Genomic DNA, 24,278 nt, shown 5'->3' with positions numbered 1-24,278 from the left:
GGCTCTCAAACACCCACAGCATCATGCATTCCAGCACTGACTTTCAACATGGTTTGACCCTGGACGGGGCCGTGAGAAACAGATCTTTTTCTGAGACATCTGTTGAGAAGCTTTCCCCAGCCTACTAGGAAAACAAATAAGAAATGTTTTAAAAGTAAAATATGTTGGCAACTTTTAAGAAATGTTTTCTTTTGATGTCCATTTATTACTGCATCAAGAGTATTAAAATCTCTGGCTGAAAAGAAAAAAAATATATCCATATTATAGCCAACCATACAGCTGCTTTAGGGAACATGCAGATAAAATAATGAAACAACTGAAGAACGTTTAAATGTTTATTTTCATGTTAAAAACGATGTGTTACCCTGTGGTTAGAATATACCTTTATGCTGAAAAATGAAGTCACTTTATTTCCGAAATATTTCCAGAAAAAAAGAAAAGGAAAAAATCCAAAAGTCAAGAAGAATAAGATGAAAATGTTCTGGCAGATTCCATCATCAATCCCAACATAAGCCACATCCTTTCTAGGCCAGAATTCCAAATTCAGGGCATTTCATGATGTTATTAGGTCTCAAATGTTTTTCCCACTATCAGTTTAGATATTTTGGAGTGGGATGTCTGTACATTTAAAAGCTACAATTTTGCATGCTTTCATTTTAAAAAACTCGGTGTTTCATTATATTGCCTATATTACATACAAAAATATCTGCAGTCCATATTTCAGCATAACTTTTCCACCATCCATACCGTCCCTTTACATGACAGATGATTTGACAGGTGATATGCATTACATCACACATATATAATTTTGATAAAAAGGGGAGGGTTGCTGAGTTTATAAACCATCTGTTATGTCATTTACAGAGAATGAAATGGAGAATTGAGACCATTTTTAGGTAATTAGAGTGGAAAACACATTGGTGTCCCTGACATGTAGGGTTCAGATGAAAGCACGCTCTGTGGTCCTTGCTGTGAGACTGAATAGTTCCCTCACAGAGCCTTCATAGTTCTCTGGCAGGGCTCCAACATCCCAGTAACGGGAAGACCTCTTTCTAAAATAATGAAACAGGACTGCTACCAAAATGAACAAAGGTGGACGTTCTAAAACTTAAAAGTTAGCAAGTTACAAATTACTTAGTCTACAGATGTGGCAATGGGACAAAAAGTAACCAACTTTCCCCCTGCATGACTTTATAAATAGAAACTTCTGTCTAGATAGTAAGGATTATTATAGTCTGGGAATTTATCCTGGCCAGTGTGCACTATACAACAGCTAGGAAGTCAATTATTCCTTCTCTTGGGACACATGGAGCATTCTGAGGTTTGCTAGGTGTTGTTTTTCCAGGGCAACCTTCTATTGTCTTTTCTTCTTGCCTTCTCTCAAATGCAACACACCTGTGTGTTTAAGCATCAGTTCTTTGATATGGCAGCTGCTTCTTGATTCCTGTGCTCTGGCCTCTACTGTAGCACATCTGGACCCTGGAGGCAGCGGTTGCAATCCTCAATGGTTCCAGGTCGTATGCTGGTCATCTAGCATCTGAACCTCCCTTCATGTGATCATGGAGTCCACTGTCTGGTGCCTTCTCAAGAGGCTTGCTGGTGTCTCCCTCAGTGGGAGTCTGAGCATTCCATTCCCATGGGAGAGGAAGGGACTTTATAAATGTTTGGTTCAGGTTATTTATCAAGACTAATAATTTGGGTCTATCAGCCATAAAATCATGGAAAATCCAGGCAAATGCATGGTCCCCAGAAAATTAGATTTCATGACTTAATAGTTTATACCTTTACCTCCACTTCAGATATTTTGGGGCACAGCGCCTAATAGTTGTATATTGACTAGCTGGAAAACAAGGTGCTATAACCCATGGTTTATAATCTTCAGGAAATATTTAGAGGAGGAAAGATTTTAATAAAATTCTTTCATGAAAAATAGTATCCATGCTAAATCTGAGGACAATTGACAGTCACTGCTGATTCTTACTAGTTTGTTGTGTGGCTCTTCAGTATTGACACACACACACACACATACACACACGGGTATATGTATGTACATGTGTTTATATACATCTGGGTGTGGGTTCTATGGTGGAAGGAACCCTTCCCCCATGGCCTTCCATTGATTATTATTTTGAACTGACTGGGTTATAACACAAAGGAGCAAAGGTGGCTCCACAGGGGCTTTATCACTCAGGGTGACTCTAAGTAATCACAAGAAGCATCTTCAGGACTGTGGCCAGTTTCCAGCCCTGCTGAGAAAGCACGGGCATGTTTGAATGCTCCCGTTTGCCCCCTGCACCCCATCAAGCACTGCCATCAGAGGGAATGGTCTAATTTGTATGTTCCCTAAGAACACTCCCCATGGCAGTGATAATTTCCTTTACCTCCTCCCCAGTTAGACCCCCTACCCAAAGCCTTCACTTTACCAGTGGGCAGGACCCTGCTGTATGTGTGTAAGAGATTTCCTCCCCATTTCCGTGGAGGTTTTTCATTTTCAGAAATGAATTCCCAGTATTTCTGGAATGCTAGAGATCCAAAGGGAGAGAGGACTGAAGAGCCTCATAGAAGGAGCCGACTCACCTGGATAGCTACGTGTCAATCAGCATATGAACTTTCTTCGGTCCTGTATGGTTGGTTCTGAGCTACCTCTGCACCAAACTCTTTGAAAAGGTTTTGGCTGACTGAGGAATCTTCCCATAAAGTGTCAGCCATCTCTCTGCAAGCTCTTTTTGCAGCTAATGCCTGGCTCTCCTCGCTTCCTTATCCCATCAAACTGAACTATTTTTGGAACTTCACCAGCTTCAGTTCCTAAGCCCCGTTTTAGAGAACTAACTGAACACTGGGCTCTGGAGATCAGGCCTACATCACTTGCAATTTCAGCACTGTTCACAAACACACTGTAGTCCTGTGGGCCAGAGATACAGGAAGAACTTTTTGGCTGCCACGTCATGGCTAGAGGAGGCTGGGTTGTCATGTTCCCATCCAAGGAAATCTACAATAAGAGAACAACTGAATGCCTCTCCTTGGATTAGCTCAGTTGTCAGCCATTTGGGGTCAGGGCACTGCTTCAGCTGACTTCCTGCAGATCCTTCCTACTTTGGGCCTTTAAAATTATATTTCTTAAGAGATGCAAATGGCTCAGTAAAGCTCATAATGAGGCATACTAGTCCAGTGTCTACATTTCCAATAATATGATCTTAATAAATATGTCATCACATTTTGCTAATCTGAAATTTTTGCCTTAAGACCATTCATGATGCTACAAAAATAACATTTTTATTTAAATATTATGCAGGAGTTGTTTCTTTTTTTCTCTTGCCATTTTGATTTTTCAATAGCTGTGGTTTTTAAATTTTATTTTCTACAATAGCTACGTCTTGAGTTCTGGAATAGTCACTTATTTGTATGGACTTTCCAGGGAAACCCATTGCTTCTCTCCACAAATGCACACCCTGTCAATGTTTTGTCTCTGCCAGAGTCATGATTGAGGTTTTTTTTTTTTTTTTTTTTTTTTTTTTGGTCATTGTATGAATGGATTTCTATATATTGCTAACTTGAAATGTCATTCTATTTACTTTAAAAAAAAAAAAAAACTTTTCTTCTGGTAAAATGGAAAGTGCAATCTGCATCTATTTCCTAGATAACTTCCTTTCTGTGCAGGTCAATTCTACTTTAAGACTTCAGTTTGGATAACAAATTGTGTTGGCCACAAAGTACTTGTATAAACACAGCTATGTTGGGGCCTTTTTACCCTCAGAAATGCACTCCAGGAGTTCCCCAAGAGTTTTCAACAAGCAGAGAATAAAAATAAATGTTTGTGATTGACAACTTTTCTCCAAATTTTTGAAACTTCACGTAGAAAACTGTAAAGAGATGGCCCTCCCTCATTGTATATTAACATTTTAAGTAAAACCCTTTGTCCCAGTGTTATACAAGAAAGTTCAACAACAAAAGGAAGGAAAAACAAAGTGAGAATAAGCTTCTTGGATACCGTCCCTAGATGAAGAAGTGCGGAAAACTGGAAAAACCTGACATCCTGCACGGAGACCCAGGAAATAACATGGCATGGCAAATCCCAGGGAAGAAAACTCATGTGTAAATCAAACAGAGCTCAAGGAAAAGACTGAAATTTCTTCTCTTCATGTTTCAAAAAGAATTCCAGAGGTCAAAGGAACAGGTGCAGGTGCAAATGTATATAAAAATAATGAGCAGCGCTCATGACAAATCAGGATAGCTACATTCAGTCATCTTTCATGTATGTCTAAACTCAGGCCAAGGGGCAATTAGTGTCCACTGTGCTTTAAAAGGTCTAGGAATAGAAAAATCAACACCCAAATCTTTTCTAATTCCACATGGCCATTTGTCACGAGATGACTAACAATGTCTGTGGGGTCAGGTTTAATACATTTGCACTGAGCTCGTACCAGGCAGTCCATAAAACTGTTGTCTTAGAATTTCTTCAGTCCCCACATGTGGCTGTTTTAGAGGCATATCCAGACTTAAAACCCAGCTTCTATAGTTCTCCAGACCTCTTTTACCTGCTTAGAAATGAATCCCACCAGACCTCCACAAATCAAACTTTGTTAAATCATCCCCTATTGCTGATCAAACTCACTGCTCCAGCATTCAAAAAACAGAAGGCATAAAGGTGAATACAAACATAAGAAAGGAGTTTACATCTGGTCTTGCAGTCTTTCCATATAGTCTCTAAAGTCCTGTGAATCCCCCAGCCCCATATCTTGGCAGACCCACTTGATGTTATCATCGCTGTCAAACAGGATGGAGTTGGTGTATGGGCCGCCGTCCTCTGGGAGGATGGTGGTGTAGGAAGTGAACTTGACTCTCTTCCTCTTTGGGCCCGAAGAATTCATAGGTTCATTTTTAATTTCTTTCTCATAGACATAGTCAGAGGGTCTGAGTAGTTGACTGTGAAAAGTCTTCTGGGAACTGCCGTTCAGAAGGAAGTTCCTCTCCTCGAACCCCAGGCCCCTGTCTATCACGGTTGTGCACTCCTCCGACGGGAGTGTAATGTCAACAGGGTTCTCCAAAAGTTCCACTTCATTCCCAAGCCAGACCCAGTCGTGGGAATGGGGGATGTTTCCCTGCTCGCTCACAGCAAACCTTTTGTGTCTGTATTTCCAGGCAAATGCCACGCAGTTGATCAAGAAGACCAGAATGGCCAGGCAGAAGACGCAGAGCAGGGCATACATGCCAATCTCCAAGTCTGTTAGCCCCCTTGAGGTCACTGTGAGGTCACTAGGATTATTGGGGTCCGGTGACTTCCCTTGAGTGGGGAAGCTTGTGAAGGCATCTGGACCACCACTTTTGAGTACTTTATTCTTCCCTTCCATGGGAGACTGGGGCGTTGTGCTTTTGTTGGTACTTTCCTCGCGGCCAACAGGTGTGCCATGGTGGAACCATTCCTGGACCGCTCTCTCCTGGTTTCCTTCGCGTTCTATGGAATTACTGAGGTGGTCTTTATATTCCCGATGTATGCCCTCGATATCATTGCTGCCTCCTTGGTGCTCATCACTACTTGGTTCGAATTTGACCTTGACATTTCCTTTACCCACGGTAAGAACACTCTTCCTCTTGGTCTTCTGACAAGGTTCACTTATCGTCATTTCTAACTTAATCAAAGGCCCTTGTCCTTCACCCTCCGCGACCACAATTGGCCATTTGGACTCAAGGTTTGCCTGGACAGACACCACCATTTCATCCAATGATGAGACAGTAACAGAATAATCCTTAGGATCGTAAATGTCTAAAGGTGTCACCGAACCATCACTGAACAAAATCCAAGAACTTACTATTGCTTCCTAAGGAAAATGAAACCAAAGCATTATGTTATAATCAGGTTCCTTCAAATTTGAAAACATAAATATAATTTCCTATATAAATTGTTTCAATATAAGGAGAAGATGTCTATAGTTTTATAATCTTGAACAGTTCTTGTTATGCCTTGAACTGGTGGAACTGGCATCAATAATGTGCTGTAGCCTCACTGGGACAAGGAATAAGTAATACACTTTAATGATGGCATTAAACTATAATTTATTGCATACATACAATAGAATTTGACCTTTTTAAAAACATATTGAAAGATTAGGCAATTGATCTGAATCAATTTCAGGTGCAACAAATCAGGCTACTGCTCAAGATAATATCACTTCGAACATTCTTCATTAAGAACCCAGTGGTGATGTCGCAAAACATGCACTGGCTGGAAGGACTGGGGAAGATGCACTGTGAGGCTGGCTGGCTGGAATGGCACAGTGGCTCTGGTATCTTCAGAAATAATTTATAGAAGTTTAGAGATGGGAGGAAGTTTTAGAGTTGACCATAATTATTGTAAACAGTAGCAATTTGGTGCCTATTAGCCATGCTTAAGTAGCTGAAATGGAATTTCCAAGTATCAAAAACCACCTGCTTTGGCAAAAGTGAAAACATGTGATCCTTTGGTCACAGTCTAGCAGCAGGCTGTGCCTGGCACAGATAAGCCCAGCAGAAAGCAAATGGCGTATCGGGATATGGTGGGTGTGGAAAAGCACATAAGAGGAAATGTGTCTAAGTCCCTGAACACTTTCCTCAGAGACAGGGCAGCCTGGATGAGAAACAAGAAACTTCAAGAATCCCCAGTCCTAGGCATGAGGACTCCTGCTCTCCTTCACAGGACGTGCTAACCGAGACAAAAGTCGTCTCCACTGACCAGGGAGGCAGGGCCCCTGCGACACTCACCTGCTGTGGGGACTGAAGAACATCCAGGGCAGCGACTGTGGAGACGATGGCCCTTTTGTCTGCTCGGTGTGGCTGCAGGGAGAGAGACATGCCAGCTACGAGCTGCACTCCCAGCTCCGCGATGGTGACTCGGTCATCCAGGACGATCACCGTCTTCTCAGCCAGGATGGAGTCCGAGAGCGGCGAGAGGACCTGAAAAGTCAGCGAGGAGGCTCATGCATCTCTGCTCCTCGTAAGCACCGTGAACCCCTTAACTAGGGCTCCCAACAAAGTGCTCTCCCAGCCCTCGGCGCAATGCATGCACCTGTGGGAATTGGTTAGGAGAGTATTATGCTGTTGTCCAGTCACACTTAACAATTACAGGAGTGTTATAAAGATCGTCTTGGTCTATTTACTTTCCTCTGATTTACGTCATGATAACAGCCATGTATTTTCTGAGAGAATCTTGATGTAATTTAGAGGCAATAATAAAAACCTGTCCATTGATATTAGGTACTCAAAGAGCAACATTTTCCCAACAGCTAATACTTAGAATGGCACAGCTGGCCTTAAAACAGGGTGGGCGTCCTGTATGACTCAGGTGGACCCAATGTAATCACGTGAGTCCTTAAAAGCAGAGAGCTTTTCCTGGCTGGGGGCAGAAGGGGAAGTTAGAAGTTCAGTGTGGGAAGGGCTCCATCCAGCCATTACTGAAGGCAGAAGAGACGACGTGACAAGGAATGCAGGTGGCCTTGGAGCAGAGTGACCCCTGGCGACCCCTGGCTGACAGTGGGCAAGGAAACAGGGACCTCGGTCAGTCCTAAAATCACAAAGAACTAAGTTCAGCCAACAACCTGAAGGAGCTTGGAAGCCAAGTCTTTCCCCAAACTCCCAGATAAGAGCCCAGGCCAGCCGAGACCTGGAGTTCAGCCTCGTGGTGCCCTGAGCACAGAATGCAGCAGGCCCACGCGGATGCCTGGCCTGCGGAAATACTAGCTGACTAACAGGTGTTTTTTAAGCTGCTAGTTTGTGGTAATTTGTTACACAAAAATAGAAAACACAGAATAGAACATGTTTCTTCCAGCTTGGCAAAAAATATAGCTTTGGCTACAATAAAATATCACTTAGTTAACTCTGAGCAGAAACATTTTAAATTTGTATAAAGAAATATTCTGCACCATTTCTGCATACTTATCCTGTCAAATTGGCTAGAAAATAATTTTACTGTCACTATGATAAAGAATATTTAGCTATGGATTATTATGTTTTGAAAAAATTTTGTCTACAAGGTATGATATAACTAAATGGTTAAACTTCAAGGTTAGGAGGAAAAAAACTAGCTTTCAGCAGTTCAACCACCTTCTATTGGTGATTACAAAATGGAGAGTATGATATTGGGGAAAAGATTATTCACACTATATGTTTCATTTAGCCTTCTTGGTAAAAGGGATTAGATATTTTTCTCAACTCTAAAATATAAAAATTAATCTGAGTTTAGGTTATTAAAATTGGTGAATGCTCTATTGCTTCTCATTATTCTCTTACAAACAAACAGAAGCAATACATGCACAGTGACAACACATTGATATGCACGGCCACGTGCACATGCGCACACAGACACACATCTGCACAACAGCCTCTACCTGGCCACTCATCAACACAGACTGGCATTGGGCAAAGTGGCAAGGCATGGCAGTGTGTACCTGCACCGTGGTTATGCCCGGCTCCCGACCAGCCAGGGTCCTGCCGTCCTGTAACTGAGCGATTTTTGGCTCCTCCACCTTCATGAACTCGGTCACAAGGTCAGTGATGTCAAACTGCCAGTCGGGGCCCAGCATGTAGGTCAGCTGCCCTAAGTCAGGCGACTCGGCCACAAACTGGGTGAGGACGCGCACCGTGGCGTGCTGGTACTGCAGGGAGCAGCCTCGCCCCTTCTTCTCCTCATCGTCCTCGTCATCGCTATCCCGGGTAGGCCTGGAGCACAAGGAATCAAAACAGAACAAAGTCCTCATTGTTAAGAAGTTCTACATGCCCTTGTTTTTCAGATTCTAGGTGAGCCCACAGGATGAAATGAAATGGTCTTTCTCCTGCCGGACCTGCTCAGCCATCTATCCATTCCCTGTTCATTCACTCATTCCACAAGCACTTTGGTGAGGATCACGTGCTTTGTGCTTGCAACAGGAATGGCAAGGGCAGCTCCTGCCTTCCTGACCCGTACAGAGGCTGAGGCTCTGGTCTTGGTGTCCTGGAAACTGGTCATTTTAAAACCGTTCCCCTGTGGGATGGAGGAACCTAAGATATGCGTCAGAACTGCTGTTTGGATTCATTTTGACATTGGACCTCCTGCCAGGTTCTCTAGCCTCTCACAGGCTCAGCTACCTCCCCTTGGAAATGAACACATAGGAACAGCTGGCCCCCTTTCCTCGCTCATAGTTCCACATGAGGACCAAGTAGGTCAAGGTATGATGACATCTCAGAAATGGCCCTTTAGGAACCCCAGACCAACCAGGAACCATCGGCCGTGGATGGTTCTAACACCCCACCTTCTCATCGGCTGAGGCCCTCTGGTCTGTACAGAAAGAAGCAGCTTCCTGAGCTTATGGCCCTGAAGTCTGCCAAAGGATCCTTTCCTTCTACCGCCCTACACTAATCTAAAATCACTGCTCTGTGAGCAGACCTGCTCATGCTACTGCTAAAACATCTGAAACGTGTCTCTCCTGTTGCCCGTGTCTCTCCTGAGAGGAAGGCTCTGGCCCTTCCTCTCTCCCTGGCACCTGTTATCCTCTAACCACCTGTCCACAATCCACCCTGAGAAAGCCTCTCTGGCTCTGCAATTCCAGAACCTTCCCCTCAAGAGGTAGCAGCCCTGTGTCCCTTTGAGAGTGCTTTGTTTGGTGACTACTGACCAGTCTGTGCCCTCAGTGCCTGCGGATTCTGTCAGGGGAGAAAGGGGAGAAGGGGAGTGACTCATGCATGCTGAATTAGACCTACTGTGTGTCCTCTTCCACGTGCTTACATAAGGATGAGAGCGGACATCGATCGCCCACGCAGCACATGACAGCCATGCATGTTTAATGCATGTAATCTTCACACAGCCCCAAAGAGCGAGGTTGAATTATTTCTCTGATCTTACCAGTGAGGAAACCAAGACGTGGTTTGTGCGGCCACTCAGCCAGGGCCACACAGCTGGCCGTCTCCCGAGGCAGGGCCCACACAGCCAGACCAGCTGCCCCATCACGTGTGTCCCCTTCCTTTCTATAGCTAAGTCCATTCATCTTCTCAACAGCTATGAAACATGTCCTTATTTTGCATAAAGAAACCAGGCTCAGAGTGATTAATATGTATCCCAGATAACTGGCAATTAGCAGGTCTGGATACAGCTCCATTTGACTTCTGAAAGCCACTTTCTTTACTATATGACATTCTGCCTCCCTGAAAGGTCTGAGAACCATTTATAAAAAGATAGAAAAAATTTTCACCAGCACAATAGCATAATAATTTTGGTTTCCCAAAGTAAGAAATGAGTATCTCCGTGAGTAAGACAGATGGTATTAGGTGGCAAAGAAATATACCATTCAATTTAAAAAACAAAAAACAAACAAACAAAGAAAACGAATAACATACTGAAAAGTTATTCCCATTTTATTTTTCAATCCTTCTGAATATGTCACAGGGAATGTCTCTGTTCTGTGCTAGGATGTCTTTAAAGCTTCTCAGAACTAACTACTTTCCATCAGTTAATAAAGACAAGTTCACATAGGCAGGCAATGGTGTCTACTCAGAATTTAACAACATTGTTTAGTTTTCTTTGTAATAATTTTAGGTTAAATTTATTTTATGATAAATGACGCTAGTTGACCATTTGTGCTAGCAATGGGAAGTTCCCTTTAAATTAATGGGTAAAAAAGAAGACCACCACTAGGCATGTGTTTCATTAAAATGTGGCAGTATCATAATAATGGTCAATGAATATATGAGATCCTGTTATTTTAGGGCAGATTGTATCCTATTCATTTATTTAAACTTTTAATTTCAAAATAATTACAAATTAACTAAAAGCTAAAAAACAAACAAACAAACAAACAAACAAAAAACCAGGAGCTCTTATACACTCTTTACCCTAACTATAACTTCCTAACTATAAGAAAATATCAAAACCAGGAAATTGGCAATTGTATACACGGAGCTTATTAACATGCAAGCATAACTTATTACAGTCTAATGATACCAAAGCTTTGCTACTTTGAGTGTAGATACCTTAGTTCCCTGTAAGTCCCATTACCCTGACCACTTTTAAGAATATAATTGTTTTAAGTATGTTTTTCTATCTATCCTAAGTACCACATCAGATGATGTCATACTTTCCCCTTTGAATACCAAACATGATGTAAAAAATTGATGCGAAGGAAAGTCTATCCTATTTAACAGTGTTTTTACTCATTCTATCATTCTCCTTTCCTTTCTGAAGTTCCAAATCCTTTTCCATTATAATATTTTCTGTCTACTGAAGTTTCCTGTCTAATGAAGTTCCATTAGCCATGCTTTAAAGGTAGGTCTCCTGAAAACAAACTCTCCAAGTTTTTGTTCATTTAAGAACGTCTTTATTCTCCTTTCATTCCTAAAGGATACTTTTGCCAGGTAAAGAATTTGAGGCTGACAGTTCCTTTCTTTTAGCGCCTGAAAAATGTGCCAAGTCCTTCTAGCCTCTGTGGTTTCAGGCGAAAAATTCATTGCCATTCAAATTGGCATAACCTGTCTCTGGATGTTTTTAAGACTCTTTGTCTTCCATTTTCAGAAGTTTAATTACAATGTGTCTTCACATGGATTTCTTCAGGTTTCTCATGTTTGTGGTTTCTCAAGCTTTTTGAAACTATGCGTTTATGTCTCTTGACAAATCGGAGAGGTTTTCAGCCATCATTCCTGCAAACACTGTTTGAGCCCGACACCTTTTCTCCTTTTCTTCTCGGATTCTAATTATGGGAATCCTAGATATTTTCTTATAGTCCCACAAGCCCCTGATGCTCCATTCCTTTTTTCCCACAAGTCTATTTTCTCTAGTTAGATTTAAATTTATTATTTAGATTAAGTAAATGGTATTGTCTGTTCTCAAGTCCACTGATTTTATCCTCTGTCATCTCACTGTACTGCTGAACCCATTGAGGGTTTTTGTTCACCCTCGTTCCTATATTTTTCTATAATTTACATCTGGTTCTTTTTCATAAGTTATGTTTCCTCGCTGAGATATTTTCCTTTTTAATTGGTTCCAAGGCTATTTGTAATTTCTTACTGAAAGCTTTTGTTTCTCCTATGGTATGGCTGTTTTAAAATCCTTGTCAGATATTCTAACATCTGGTTTATCTGGGCATTGCCATCAGTTGACCATCTTTTCTCATTCAAGTTGTGGTTTACCTAATTCTTGGTATGATGAGTGATTTTTTTCACTTATATTCTGGACATTTTGTACATTATGACAGGAAACTCTGGGTTCAACTGAAATCGACTGTAGTTAAATTTGCTTTGTTTCAGTGCATATGTCCTAGCCTACTTTTGTGCACTTAGCTTCTAATGAAAATTTGGCTTGAGAGCCCTCAGGTGCTATTCTGGTCTGTTTTGTTCCCCTGGTCCTGTGGTTTCCTAGAGTGAAACAGGAATCCCACTTGAACCCCTCTGGGTTTGCCAGTGGAGACGAGGGCACCTCCCTGGGCTGGGTGGAGGCTGGAAGACGTCCGGCAGGCAGGGCGGTATCACTTCCCCCAGCGGCCCTTCAAGTTTCAGCAAAGGGTTTTCAAGATCCACCCTTGGCCTTTTGTTTCAAGCACACTTTTCTGACAGTGACTCTCTTAAAATTTCTTCATCATTTGCTGTCTGGAAAGACTGAAAATTTCAACATCATCGGGTCCCTGTTTCTTTTCGTCTCGTAGCCCTTCCAAAATTTTCTCTTTCCTCTTTCATTCTGCTATTAGCAGCAAGATGAATCTAAGTGCACATTCAGTATTTGCCTGGTCTTCTCCTCAGCTAACTATCTGACCTCACCTGCTTTCCACACACCTGCAGGGCACACTCTTGCGAAGCACTCTGTCACCTCCTAACCAGAATCCATGCTCCTCAGCTCCCCCTGAACCCTCACTGGCGGTGTTTTTGAAGTTCAGATTTCTACTTCCCATTTGTGCACAATGATCTCAGCTTTCTATAAGGTGATTTGGGATTTCTTTACAATGATCCTCATTCATCACGTACAACGTCTTTAACACCCATGTTTCTACTAACAATCTGTTCAAGGCAATTGATGCTTTTTCCATTATGCTCCTCAAAATCTTCCAGCCTCCACTCACTGCCTGATTCTAAAGGCACACTCACATTTGAGGTATGACTTATGGCTACAGGCCACCACTGGGCAACAGGCTCTATATTCGTTTTCTATTGCTGCATAACAAATGACCACAAACTTCATGGTTTAAAACAATGCCCACACCAACACACTCACAGTTCTACAAGCCAGTCATCCAGGCAGGCTCAACTGAATTCTCTACACAGAGATTCACAAGTTCAATATGAAGGCGTCAATGGGGCTGGTCTCTTATCTGGAAGTGCTAGGGAAGAATCCACTTCTAAGATCAGCCAGGTTGTTGGCAGAATTCTGTTCCTAAGGTTATAGAACTGAGGTCCCATTTCCTGGCTGGTTGTCATTTGGAGGCTGCTCTCAGCTACCAAAGATTACCACATTCCTTGGTAAGTGGCTGAATCCACATTCGTCAGCAAGTGGCTCAACCCACCTTCAAAGCCAGCAGTACATCATCACGTTGTTCTCATCCTCAAATCTTCCCAACTTCCCCTTCTGCTACCAGTTGGCAGGAACTCTGCTTTCAGAGGCTTCTCTGGTGGGTCCCACCACCTGGCTAATCTCTGTATTTTAAGGTCCATTGATTTGGGATTGTAGTTACATCTGTAAAATCCCCTCCCAGCACTACCAGATTAGTGTTTGAAGAAGAAGGAGATGGGGATCATGGGAAGGGAGAGTGATCTTTTTTTTGTTTTGTTTTGTTTTGTTTTGTTTTTGTGATACAGAGTCTCGCTCTGTCACCCAGGCTGGAGTGCAGTGGCGTGATCTCGACTCACTGCAAGCTCCGCTTCCCCGGCTCACACCATTCTTCTACCTCAGTCTCCCGAGTAGCTGGGACTATAGACACCCACAACCATGCCCGGCTAATTGTTTTGTATTTTTAGTAGAGATGGGGTTTCACCGTGTTAGCCAGGATGGTCTTGATCTCCTGACCTCGTGATCCGCCCGCCTCGGCCTCCCAAAGTGCTGGGATTACAGGCGAGAGTCATCTTTAGAACTGTCTACTATAGTATGTATCCATTCACTGAGTTCTTGGGACAACCCTTCAGTAATGTTATCATCCCTAATTGATAGATGAGGAAACTGAGAAAGAGATAGGTTAAATCACACGTCCAACATCACACAGGTACAAGTTGTAAAACTGGGGTTAAAATTCAGGCAACAAAATGAAGAGTCTTACCCAGTGCGGGGAGAGGGGGGAACAACTCAGGCAGCCTTATCCCACAGCCCACAGTCTTAACCACCGTACTGTGCTCCATGGAGGAAGGCTGACATTTACAAGCAGGGGAACTGAGAGTGAATAACACAGGAATGAACAATAGAGAAGTGAGTGGGGAATGGAAAATAGCTATGTCCTAAATGCCACATCTTGTGATAGGTGCTTGTTACGTATTGCATTCATTTTACTGAATCCTAGCAACTACTCTATGAGGTTGTTACTATTATTATTACAATTATCTTCATTAAAATTTCCTCATGTCAAGTTGCTAGTAAGTACCCAAGTCAGATCCATCTGAACCCAAAACTCAGACCACACTTCCCACCGTGGATGTTGCTTCCCAAGGGCTTGAGTCCCTGAGGGTCAATTTGCCTCCCACAAAGATTTGGGCCCCAGGACAGTCAGATCCAAAGTCTTCTCTTTGATTCCTCACCTTCTGTTGGCAGCAACCGGGATCCTCCAGCCCTTGATCTGGCTCAGCTCAGTGTCTGAGATCTCAATCTGCAGGGGGAGTCTGGGCACCCAGACAGTGACCTCGAACTGGGAGGTGAAATGCTGGTGGGTGAAGTTCACAATTGTGTCCACTTTGCTCTTCATTTCCTTCCCATTCACAAAAATGGAATCACAGTTGTTGGAAACCTTTGGGGAGGAGGTAGAACCTTGAGATGCATCAGGAGGAAAAGCACAAGCAAATACCAACAACAGTGAAAGTTCATGAACTGCAGCAGCTCTGATTTATTAGACACCAAAACAACCCGATGAACAGAACTTGTACAAAAGGTAATTTGTAGGCACTAATTAGTGACAAATACTGACAAATAGACTCCAGGAAAACTATTTTGTATTACAAAATACTGACAAGTAAAACCATTAACATAATTTAATGGAGTTATATAACCTCTGTTGCCTTTTGTGTGTATGTGTCAGTGTTTTTCTTTATCTTACCTTTTTTATGTACTCAAACGATCACTAATCAAACCCCAGGTGCCTCATAGTTCACTCCTGCACCATATCTGAAGATGCATAAAAGGTTTGTATGTTACTGAAAAAGCACATTATTCAAGTCATACTGAGGATCTCTGAAAAATCAGGAGAGCTTTGCACTAGATTAAAATCCTGGTAGGCAAAATAGTTGTGAAATGCATTAGAAACATGGATATGATTATTTTTGCCCCATTCAGCTATAATTTTGCAGAATGAATGTGGCATTTCACCATGGTCTTTTGACTCAGCCTTGGGGGTGGCCTCTCTAATGTGCATGCTTCAGTAGGTTGAGCATTAGACCATTTAAGTACCCATTTTACTTCACATTTTCAGGATAAGCAAATAAATTGTTGCTGACTTTCTCTCCTGGACAATCAGGAAAATGTATTTATGTATCTAGGTGGAGAGAAGAAAGAGGGATCACAAATCATTTCATGAGCAGAGGACAGAAAATAAAAAGTAGTGTGCAACCTTTGCATTCATACTGCTGAGGGGCAGTGTCAAGCCTGGGCTGCTGGCAGGGCCCCCACCTCAACCAGTGGAGCCACCACAGCCCCACTTTTGCAAGCCAGAAACTAGGACTTACTCCTGTTGCTTCTCTTCCTCACTCGAATCTGTAACTACAACTCAGGCCTCCCTTCTGAGCCCGAGATACACACATCCAACTGCCTATTTGACATGGTCAAGTGAATGGCTCAAGAACAATGTCAGAAGTGCCCACTTCCAAGTTGTTTGAGACAAATTACCACCTTCCCTCCCTCCCAAAAAAATGGTACCAATATGAATGTGCTTCCTTGGAAATGAAGAAATCAGCCTTTTACCACCCAATAGCTCTACACTGCAGCTCGCCGTGGAAACCAAGGAGAAAATAGCTAATGGGACACTTCAGACTCACCCTGCATCCCCAGTCACAAGGATGGATCCTTGTCACTTCCACTTCTCAACACCAATGACGTCTTTAGGAATCCTTAAGTGTAATTAAAGTAGGCTACTCATTGGGACATCTGCTGAAATCATTGAGACCTCGACTTGATAATCCTAGTCCACAAAGCAATGAACAAGGATTGCTGGAGAGTTACTGGAGTCTGGCTAAGTTCATTTTTGGAGCTCCTTTCCTATCCTGTCAGAACTTAGCAGTCTAAAATCTTTTTCCCTCCAGGCCTAAGACAGCAGTAGATAGAGCTACCATTAGGCCTGATAGCTAATGTGTCTCTCATGCCCAAAATTCCAGGGGGAGCTGAATATGGCATTTCTTTAACTTTTCAAATTAAAAAAAGAATCTACTTCTATCCCTCTTTTTGCTTTATCTTATAAAAAGAGAGAGAAGAACAACAATGAAGCAAGCAAATGAGCTGTATTTTAGAGCACGTTTGAGGCAGTTAAATCTGCTTCATTGTGCCCAGGACTGTAAATAATCAGAACAGGATTTCCATTTAGAGCAGAAAACGGAATGGAGGATCGTGTTCTTATTTTTAATAGATGTTGACACAGTGCTGAGCCTGACTGCCATCCATTCAGGTACTCAAGATGTGGAGGCCCCATTATAGAGAAATAACTGCCTTCCCAGGGAAGCACTGCACTAGGAGAAGGTGGAGGCTCAGTAAGACCTCTAACTTCCCCTGAACTCACTGCCTGTTCTGCCTGTGGCATGCAGACTACCTCAAGAGAATGAAGTCCCCCCAACCCTGCTCAGAAAAAAAGAGATTGAGGTCCCCTATGATTTAGAAACCTGCAGTGGATACATTGGGGAGTTCTGCTCTCACTTCTCCCTAGCTCAGGTGGTTATCACTTATTGCTAGAATTTTCTCAGTCCTACGTTCCATAGTGCAGACCTCAACCCTCCTGCATTTGTGTAAAATTATGGTTCTCCCTTGTTTACTGCTACCCAACCACCCCCAATCACACTTCAAATCATTCTGAATCACATCCCACTGGAGAGAACACACCAGTTTTAGAAACTGTGAAGCCCTTTCTATGTTAATAAGGAATAAATAACGTAACTGTCTGCATCCTTTCAGAGCACTACAGACTTAAACCTGCCCCATCTTTTAGGAAGTGATGTAGAGCCCATATGGAAAAAATAAATTAATTAAAATCATAACAAAGTAAGAGGGCTTAGCAGTTCTTTATGTTGACTATCTTTTGAGTTTTTTCTCCTGCGATACGCATACCCTTAAAAAAGTGTATGTCCTCCATTTTAAGTAATTCAAGTAAAACAGCACAAATAAGGCTAATCATATTGAGTACTAAGACTTGAGGTATCTAACAATGTACAAAGAATATACTAGATATAGAGAAACCAGAGTTTCTCACTTCATGGTCACCAATTACAGATGACCATCAGTATTTGTGGATTCCATATTTGCAAACTCATCTACTTCCTAAAAGTTATTTGTAACCCCAGAGTCAGTACTTGCAGTGCCTTTTTGGTCATTTGCGGAACTGCACAGAGAGGGGAAAATTTTGAACCACCTGCCATGCACGCATCCCCAGTTGAGGTCAAGCAAGTACTCGCTCTGCCATCTTGTCTCAGCTCTCATACAAAGACCAGAGCACCGACCATACAAGGGGCAGTGGAGCGCAGTGTGGGAAGCTTCAGCTTGGTCGCTGGATCCAGTAGGACAGAATCTGAATGCCTGCTCTGGCACCTGTCAGTGAGGCAGCCTCAGATAAGTCAACTAACACTTCCAAACTTCAATATTTCTTTTGTAATAGAAGATTATAGACTATTAGAAGTGTGTGTGTGTGTGTGTGTGTGTGTGTGTGTGTGTGTGTCTTATTTCTCCTACAAGCAAAGGTTCAGTACTCACTAATTCAGTGTTCACAGGGATTTTATAACTATCTCAAATAATGAGAACAAGACAGCTCATACTTGTACAGGACCTCATCGCCGCAACACTCTCCTTTCAACGCAATGAGTCCCATGGTGACGCCACAAGGTGGGTGTCATGAGACTCATTTTACCTGTACTGAATCCAGCGTAAAGAAAGGTACTGCCTCTTGCACAGCATTTGGCATGTATCAACACTGACTGCTGACTGCTGGCCCAGGGCTGTCTCCTCTGCTTGATTACCTCTGTCCTCTCCAGGGACTTCTTGTGCTATGCCAGATACAATCCAAATGCCTTACAGGGGCCTACCAGGCCCCAATGCCCTGGACTTGCTTCCTTCTCTGGCCTCACCTTGCACGCCCTCCCTACCGGGCACAGGTCCTTCTTCATGGGTCTTCACTGCTCCCCTGAGCTCTCCTAGGCTTAGCCCCCTCCCAAGGCCATGCCATGGTCTTCCCAGGAACGTGATCTGATGTCCTTCATAACTGGTTTTCTACTGCCCAGTCAACTATGCACCAGCACCTCTGCTCTTTTCTAATTCTAAAAAGGTTTTCTTCAGGAAATCCACTGCCCTCCATTCACCACAGGCCTCCCTAACTCCATCATTAAACCTCCATCCTCTTTGCCAGTGATTGGTTTAGGGGAAAGCACGTGCTATTACTCTGGCCAATGAGCTGTGAGAAGGCTACCAGGGCTTCTGGGAAACATCTCCTTGATCAAAGAGACTCACCGAAACTGGCGCCTCCTCCTCCCACTGGATGTTGTCGTGTGGGAACTGATGACAGGAACTGCTGCAGGGATCCCAGAGCCCTGAGGGAGCCAGCCGTGAGCCAGGGTGACCCTGGGAGCTAAGGAACCTGGGCCCTTGATGACCTAGAGGAGCCGCTGGAGCAGCCCACCTGGACCCCCCGACTTTGAGGCGTTTTATCAGGTGATTGTTGTTCTTGTGGCTAAAGTCAAATTGGTCTATGTGGTTTTGTTACTTGCCACCAAAAGGATTATCAATGACATAGGACTGCATCTCAAATGCCACCCCTCAGAATGCATTCCCTGAGTCGCTCCTAATTTAAACTTGGCACCCACCTCTGGTCACTATTTTCCTGTATCTAATTTGCTGTCTGTGCTACTGTGTACACTAAATGTACAACATGCTCCATTCCTTAGACTCTTCATATTGCTGACATCATGTCACTTACACTGTATTAATCGCATCAGATTGCTCTGTTATATAATGTACTCCTTCACAATAATTACCACTCTCCTAATGCTCCTGGTTGTTTCTTATGTATCTTCCCCACCTGATGGTAATCTGCTTCATACCATGAACCTTTCTCCTTTTCCCTGCTGTCTCTGCTGACAGCACAGTGCTGGGCACAAAGAAGTTATTCAATAAATAGATGCTGAGTGTGTGAATGAACATGTTACAGCTGTTTCCTCTGAGACCCATTCATTTCTGTACACCACCACCAGTAGTGTGTGTATCTGTAAGAAGACAAAGAAGGTGACTTACACAAGGTTGTCATGGTAATGGCATTAAGAAAAATGCAAGTGATTTCATATGTTATGAGAGAAGACCAGAAGGAACAAAGCTGATAAATGTGAGGCCTTGGATTCCCAGTGGTCAATTTGGCCTTTTAACTGAGAATTAAGATCTCTGTGTATGAGACACATGTGTGTTTTATTGGCAGGGGAAGGAGGGATGTGGGGAGATGACAGGAAGACATAGCAAAATAAAGATCAGAGTCAGATTCCCATCACTCATCTAAATGATACCTTCAGGGCTCTCTAAGACCCAAGAGGAACATCGAAAACCAAATGCTGTCAATCCTAATTTAAGAAGAGCTGAGGACAGGAATATGGAGATTGAAAACAGATGATTTGTGTCATGTTAATCTGTGAGCATGTGTGAGATGGCTTGTAAATGTCATCCTGGGAAAGTTGCCTTTAGAGGTTAATATTTTTACTGTCAAATTACACTTTTGCAACTACATTGCTTTATAATAAAAGAGGCTAAAAGGGGCTCTCCAGATGTGAATATGTTTCCTTTGGGTATTTTGTAAGACACAACATTTACTTCATGTTCTATTTTTAAAAGAAGCAAGAGTTTAATCTGTGCATCAGCCACCCTCTGTGTTTGCCACACTGTTGACCCATCTGCCCGCACTGATGGGAGGCTGACTGTGCACTGGGCTTCCCTCATGACCCCTCTCCCAACCCAAGACATGAGCCGCTATGTTAGAAGAAAAAAAATGCTACAGAATCAGGTAGTATGTTTCCCACAAACTTACAAACAATGCTGAAATTCTATACTAAAATAGGGAAAAGAACCAAAACTATGTAGCGAAAACCCTTTGATATTCACTTATCATCTGAATCAAACACTATGTACGTATTACTAAGTACAATGAAGTGTACCATGCCTGAGGCGCAGTATGTACTCAAAAATATTTATTTTACCTTGAGTTTTTAATTAATAATAAATGCCAAAGGAATAATAATATCTATCATGTATTGAGTTCTTACTACGAACCCTGCATTGTTTTCAAAATTTTATGTAGAATTATACCCATTCACCTCTCCAAATACTCTGTACGTTACATTTTTGTCCCTATATTATGGAGGGTAGACTGAGGCCAAGGAGAGGCTGCTAGTTAAGGGATCACAGATAGTGAAAGGCAGAGCATCATTTCCCACTTAGTCTCTCTGTGCCCAAGGCCTCCTCAGCACTGTGTTACGGCTTCAGTGCAACCCAGGCAAGAAAGACACGGCCCTTCCTCCAGAGGACCACAGGCTGATTGGGAAAGGCAAGACACATCAGTACTTTTTATCAATGAGATTGAGTTGTAATTTATGTGGAATACAGTATATCCATTCAAATGATAAAGTTCAATCAGTTTGGCAGTGTCCACCCATGAAAACACTACACAGAACATTCTGTCACCCCAAAACAGATCCTAATGCATCTTTTCAGTCCATGGCGCCTTCTTCTCCTGGCCCCAGGCAACCACTGATGTGCTTTTCACCACCACAGATGGGTTTCCATTTTCTAGAATTTTATAAAAATGGAATCACAATACACACTCTTTATGTCTGGTTTTTTTCACAAGTATGATGATTCTGAGAGTCATCCTTATTATTACTTGTGTCAGTGGTTACCCTGGGCTCTTTTCCCTGGTTGCTTTCAGCCACAATGATGGAGGAGTTTCTACAGCAGTTTTTTGTTGTTGTTGTTGTTGTTGTTTTGTTTTGAGACAGAATCTTGCTCTATCACCCAGGCTGGCGTGCCGTGGAGCAATCTCGGCTCACTGCAACCTCCACCTCCCAGATTCAAGCAATTCTCCTGCCTCAGCCTCCTGAGTAGCTGGGATTACAGGTGCACACCACCATGCCCGGCTAATTTTTGTATTTTCAGTAGAGACGGGGTTTCACCATGTTGGTCAGGCTGGTCTCAAACTCCTGACCTTGTGATCCAGCCACCTCAGCCTCCCACAGTGCTGGGATGACAGGCGTGAGCCGCCATGCCCGGCCTCTCCAGCAGTTTAATTTGCCCACTTCATTGCTGCAAATGCAGGTGTCCTCAGGACAAAGGCCACCAAATCAGGAAAATTCACTGTTCTGGTCATTTTCTCCAAGTTTGACTCCCCTCCAAAATACTCCTGCTTTTGTTCACTCTTCAGAGATTTTTATTTTTTAATTTTATCCTGAGTTCATGGTTGTAATCTATGGAAGGACTGTCTGTTCTCAGGACTAATTCCTACATGGCAGAAGCAGAACGTACCACAAAATAATATTTAATTAGTAATTTTCACATTCCTTCGAGTAAACCCCCATGTCCAGGGGAAGCTTAGAGGGAAGTTCAATGCCACAGATTGGGGCCCAGAGACCTGGGTCCTCACTCAACCCTTCCCTTCACCACTTCTGAGCAAGTTGCTCCCCAACCTCTGAGGCTCAGATTCTGCATCTGTGAACCTTAAGGAACCTAAACTTTCCAGCTCTGACATTGTTTTGTTTGGAAGGGTTAGAAACCAAGCTCAGAGTTTCAGTGTATTTTGTTACAATGTAACCTTTCTTTGCCTGAGATCCTTCATCTATAAAACAGGAATGAACACCCATTCATTCAACAAATACTCATTTACTGTTGACTAAGACTCAAGAATTGTCCTAGGTGCTGAGAGTAGAGCAGTGAGGAACAGAGTGCCTGTTCTTATGAAACTGATAGTCTAATTAGGGGAGACAGACAAATTAAACAACCATGTAGATATATAATATAATACCAGGCAGTGAAACAGGCTTGAAAGAAAAAACAAAGCACGGAAGAGAACGGACAGTGATGATAGAGTATGTTATTTTAATTAGAAGAGGAAAGAAAGGGCCCTTTGGAGAAGTAACATTTGAGTAGAGATCTGACTGAAGTGAGGAACTGAGTCATGGGGACATGCAGAAGATCACTCAAACCAGAGGAAACAAGAAGTATGAAGGCCCTGAGACAGGAATGTTCCTGCCATATTTAAGGGCCAATAAAAAGGGGAAAATAGCTGAAAGCAAATGAGCAAAGATCAGGGAAATGAGATCAGAGAAGAAAGCAAGAGTTTGGATTTTACTCCTGTAAGTGTAACAAGATGTTCTGTCGTGTTTGGAGCAAGACTGTGGCTTGAGCTAACAAAATTAACAGGATACCTCTGGCAGGTAGGGAGACCATTCAGGGGCTTATTCAACCCATCCAACAGAAATGTGAAGGTGGCTTCAATCACAGTGGTAGTGACAGAGGTGATGAGATGGGATTTGATATTGAAATGGATTTTCAATGCGAGTGAGAGGGAAAAGTCACATAGGGTTTCTGAGTTTTTGGCCAACCAAAAGAATGCAGTTCCTAACCCTGTGATAGGAGAAGGCGGCACAAGATGTGTAATATAGGGAAGAGAGAAAGAACCCAGACTTCAGTTTTGAAAATGTTGAATTCAAAATGCTCATTAGAAATCTGAATGAAAATGTTAAGAAGTTGGATACATGAGTTTAGAGGTCAGGGAGAGAGGTTCAGAGTTCAAGCTGTGAAAGGAAAATAATCCTAGGGACCCCAAAATCACTAAGCTAAAGGGCAAGGTCAAGCTGGGAGCCACGTAGGGCAAACCTGCCTCCCATTCTATTCAAAGTCATCCCTCTGCTCACCGACATAAATGCGTATCTGATTGCCTCCTTCGGAAAGGCTAATTAGAAACTCAAAAGAAGGCAACAATTTTTCTCTTATCTACCTATGACCTGGAAGTCCCCTACCCGCTTCAAGTTGTCCCCCGACTTTGCTTCCAGGTGTCCTGCCTCTCCGAACCAAACCAATGTTCATCTTACATATATTGATTGATGTCTCATGTCTCCCTAAAATGTATAAAACCAAGCTGTGCCCTACCACCTTGGGCACATGTCATCAGGACTCCTGAGTGTGTGTCATGGGCATGTGTCCTTAACCTTGGCAAAATAAACTTTCTAAATTGACGGGGATTTGTCTCAGATATTCAGGGTTCACAGAACTAAAGAAATCAGTTCAGATCTCTGATCCCCTCTCTATGTTGAGTATCCTCTGATCCCCTCTCTATGTTGTGTTCATTCTTAGTTTTTGTATATTTAAAGCAGCCTGGATTATTGTCTGATAAAAATCAGAGACAAAATCAAGACAGCCAGGTCCCCAGTTTCAACTCAGAAATGTAGAGCACTGAAAAGCATTTCTCCCACCCTTATCAAACTACAAATTAATATTTTTTATTAAGTTTGAGAACTGTGGCTGCAGGGTAACAAACTAACCTGCATTCCGGAGAAAGACATGATCCTGCAGGGAGACATACGTATTAAGCATTTGCTTCCCTGGGGTAGACATTGCTGAATGCCACATAAGCTGATAAGGATTCAAGTAAAACTTTTAGATACATTTCTACAGAACAAATGTGGATTATTGTGAGAGTGTAAAGACCCTGGGGACTGTAAATACAGGGGAGTTTGCACCCTCTTGAAGGTTCTAAGAATCTCACCAGACACTTAGACAGAAGATGTGAGATAATCTCGAGACAGCTTCCCTCATGATCCTGGCTGCAGAGAGAAACGGCAGTCAGCCCTCATGATCCTGGCTGCAGAGAGAAACGGCAGTCAGCCCTCATGATCCTGGCTGCAGAGAGAAACGGCAGTCAGCCCTCATGATCCTGGCT

The 24,278-nt window shown here is 42.8% G+C and overlaps 1 protein-coding gene across 2 annotated transcripts in view; it reads right to left on the bottom strand.

Annotated features, from left to right (window-relative positions):
• Nucleotides 1-322: 322 nt before the first annotated feature.
• LOC111543621 (transmembrane protein 132B) overlaps nt 323-24,278 on the bottom strand; it is a 334,879-nt gene continuing 310,923 nt past the window's right edge. For both annotated transcript variants that reach the window (XM_023213666.2, XM_023213759.2), the window contains 4 exons: nt 14,707-14,912; nt 8,418-8,688; nt 6,736-6,927; nt 323-5,816 (listed from right to left, as the gene is read on the bottom strand). In XM_023213666.2, the coding sequence (XP_023069434.1) occupies nt 4,671-5,816; nt 6,736-6,927; nt 8,418-8,688; nt 14,707-14,912 (1,815 nt within the window). In that variant the 3' untranslated portion in view covers nt 323-4,670. The remainder of the gene's footprint in view (nt 5,817-6,735; nt 6,928-8,417; nt 8,689-14,706; nt 14,913-24,278) is intronic.

The sequence above is a fragment of the Piliocolobus tephrosceles genome, chromosome 10, assembly GCF_002776525.5.
Source record: "Piliocolobus tephrosceles isolate RC106 chromosome 10, ASM277652v3, whole genome shotgun sequence".
Lineage (NCBI taxonomy): Eukaryota > Metazoa > Chordata > Mammalia > Primates > Cercopithecidae > Piliocolobus > Piliocolobus tephrosceles.
Note: the sequence above shows the minus strand (reverse complement) of the source record. Positions and strands in the feature narration are given on the sequence as shown.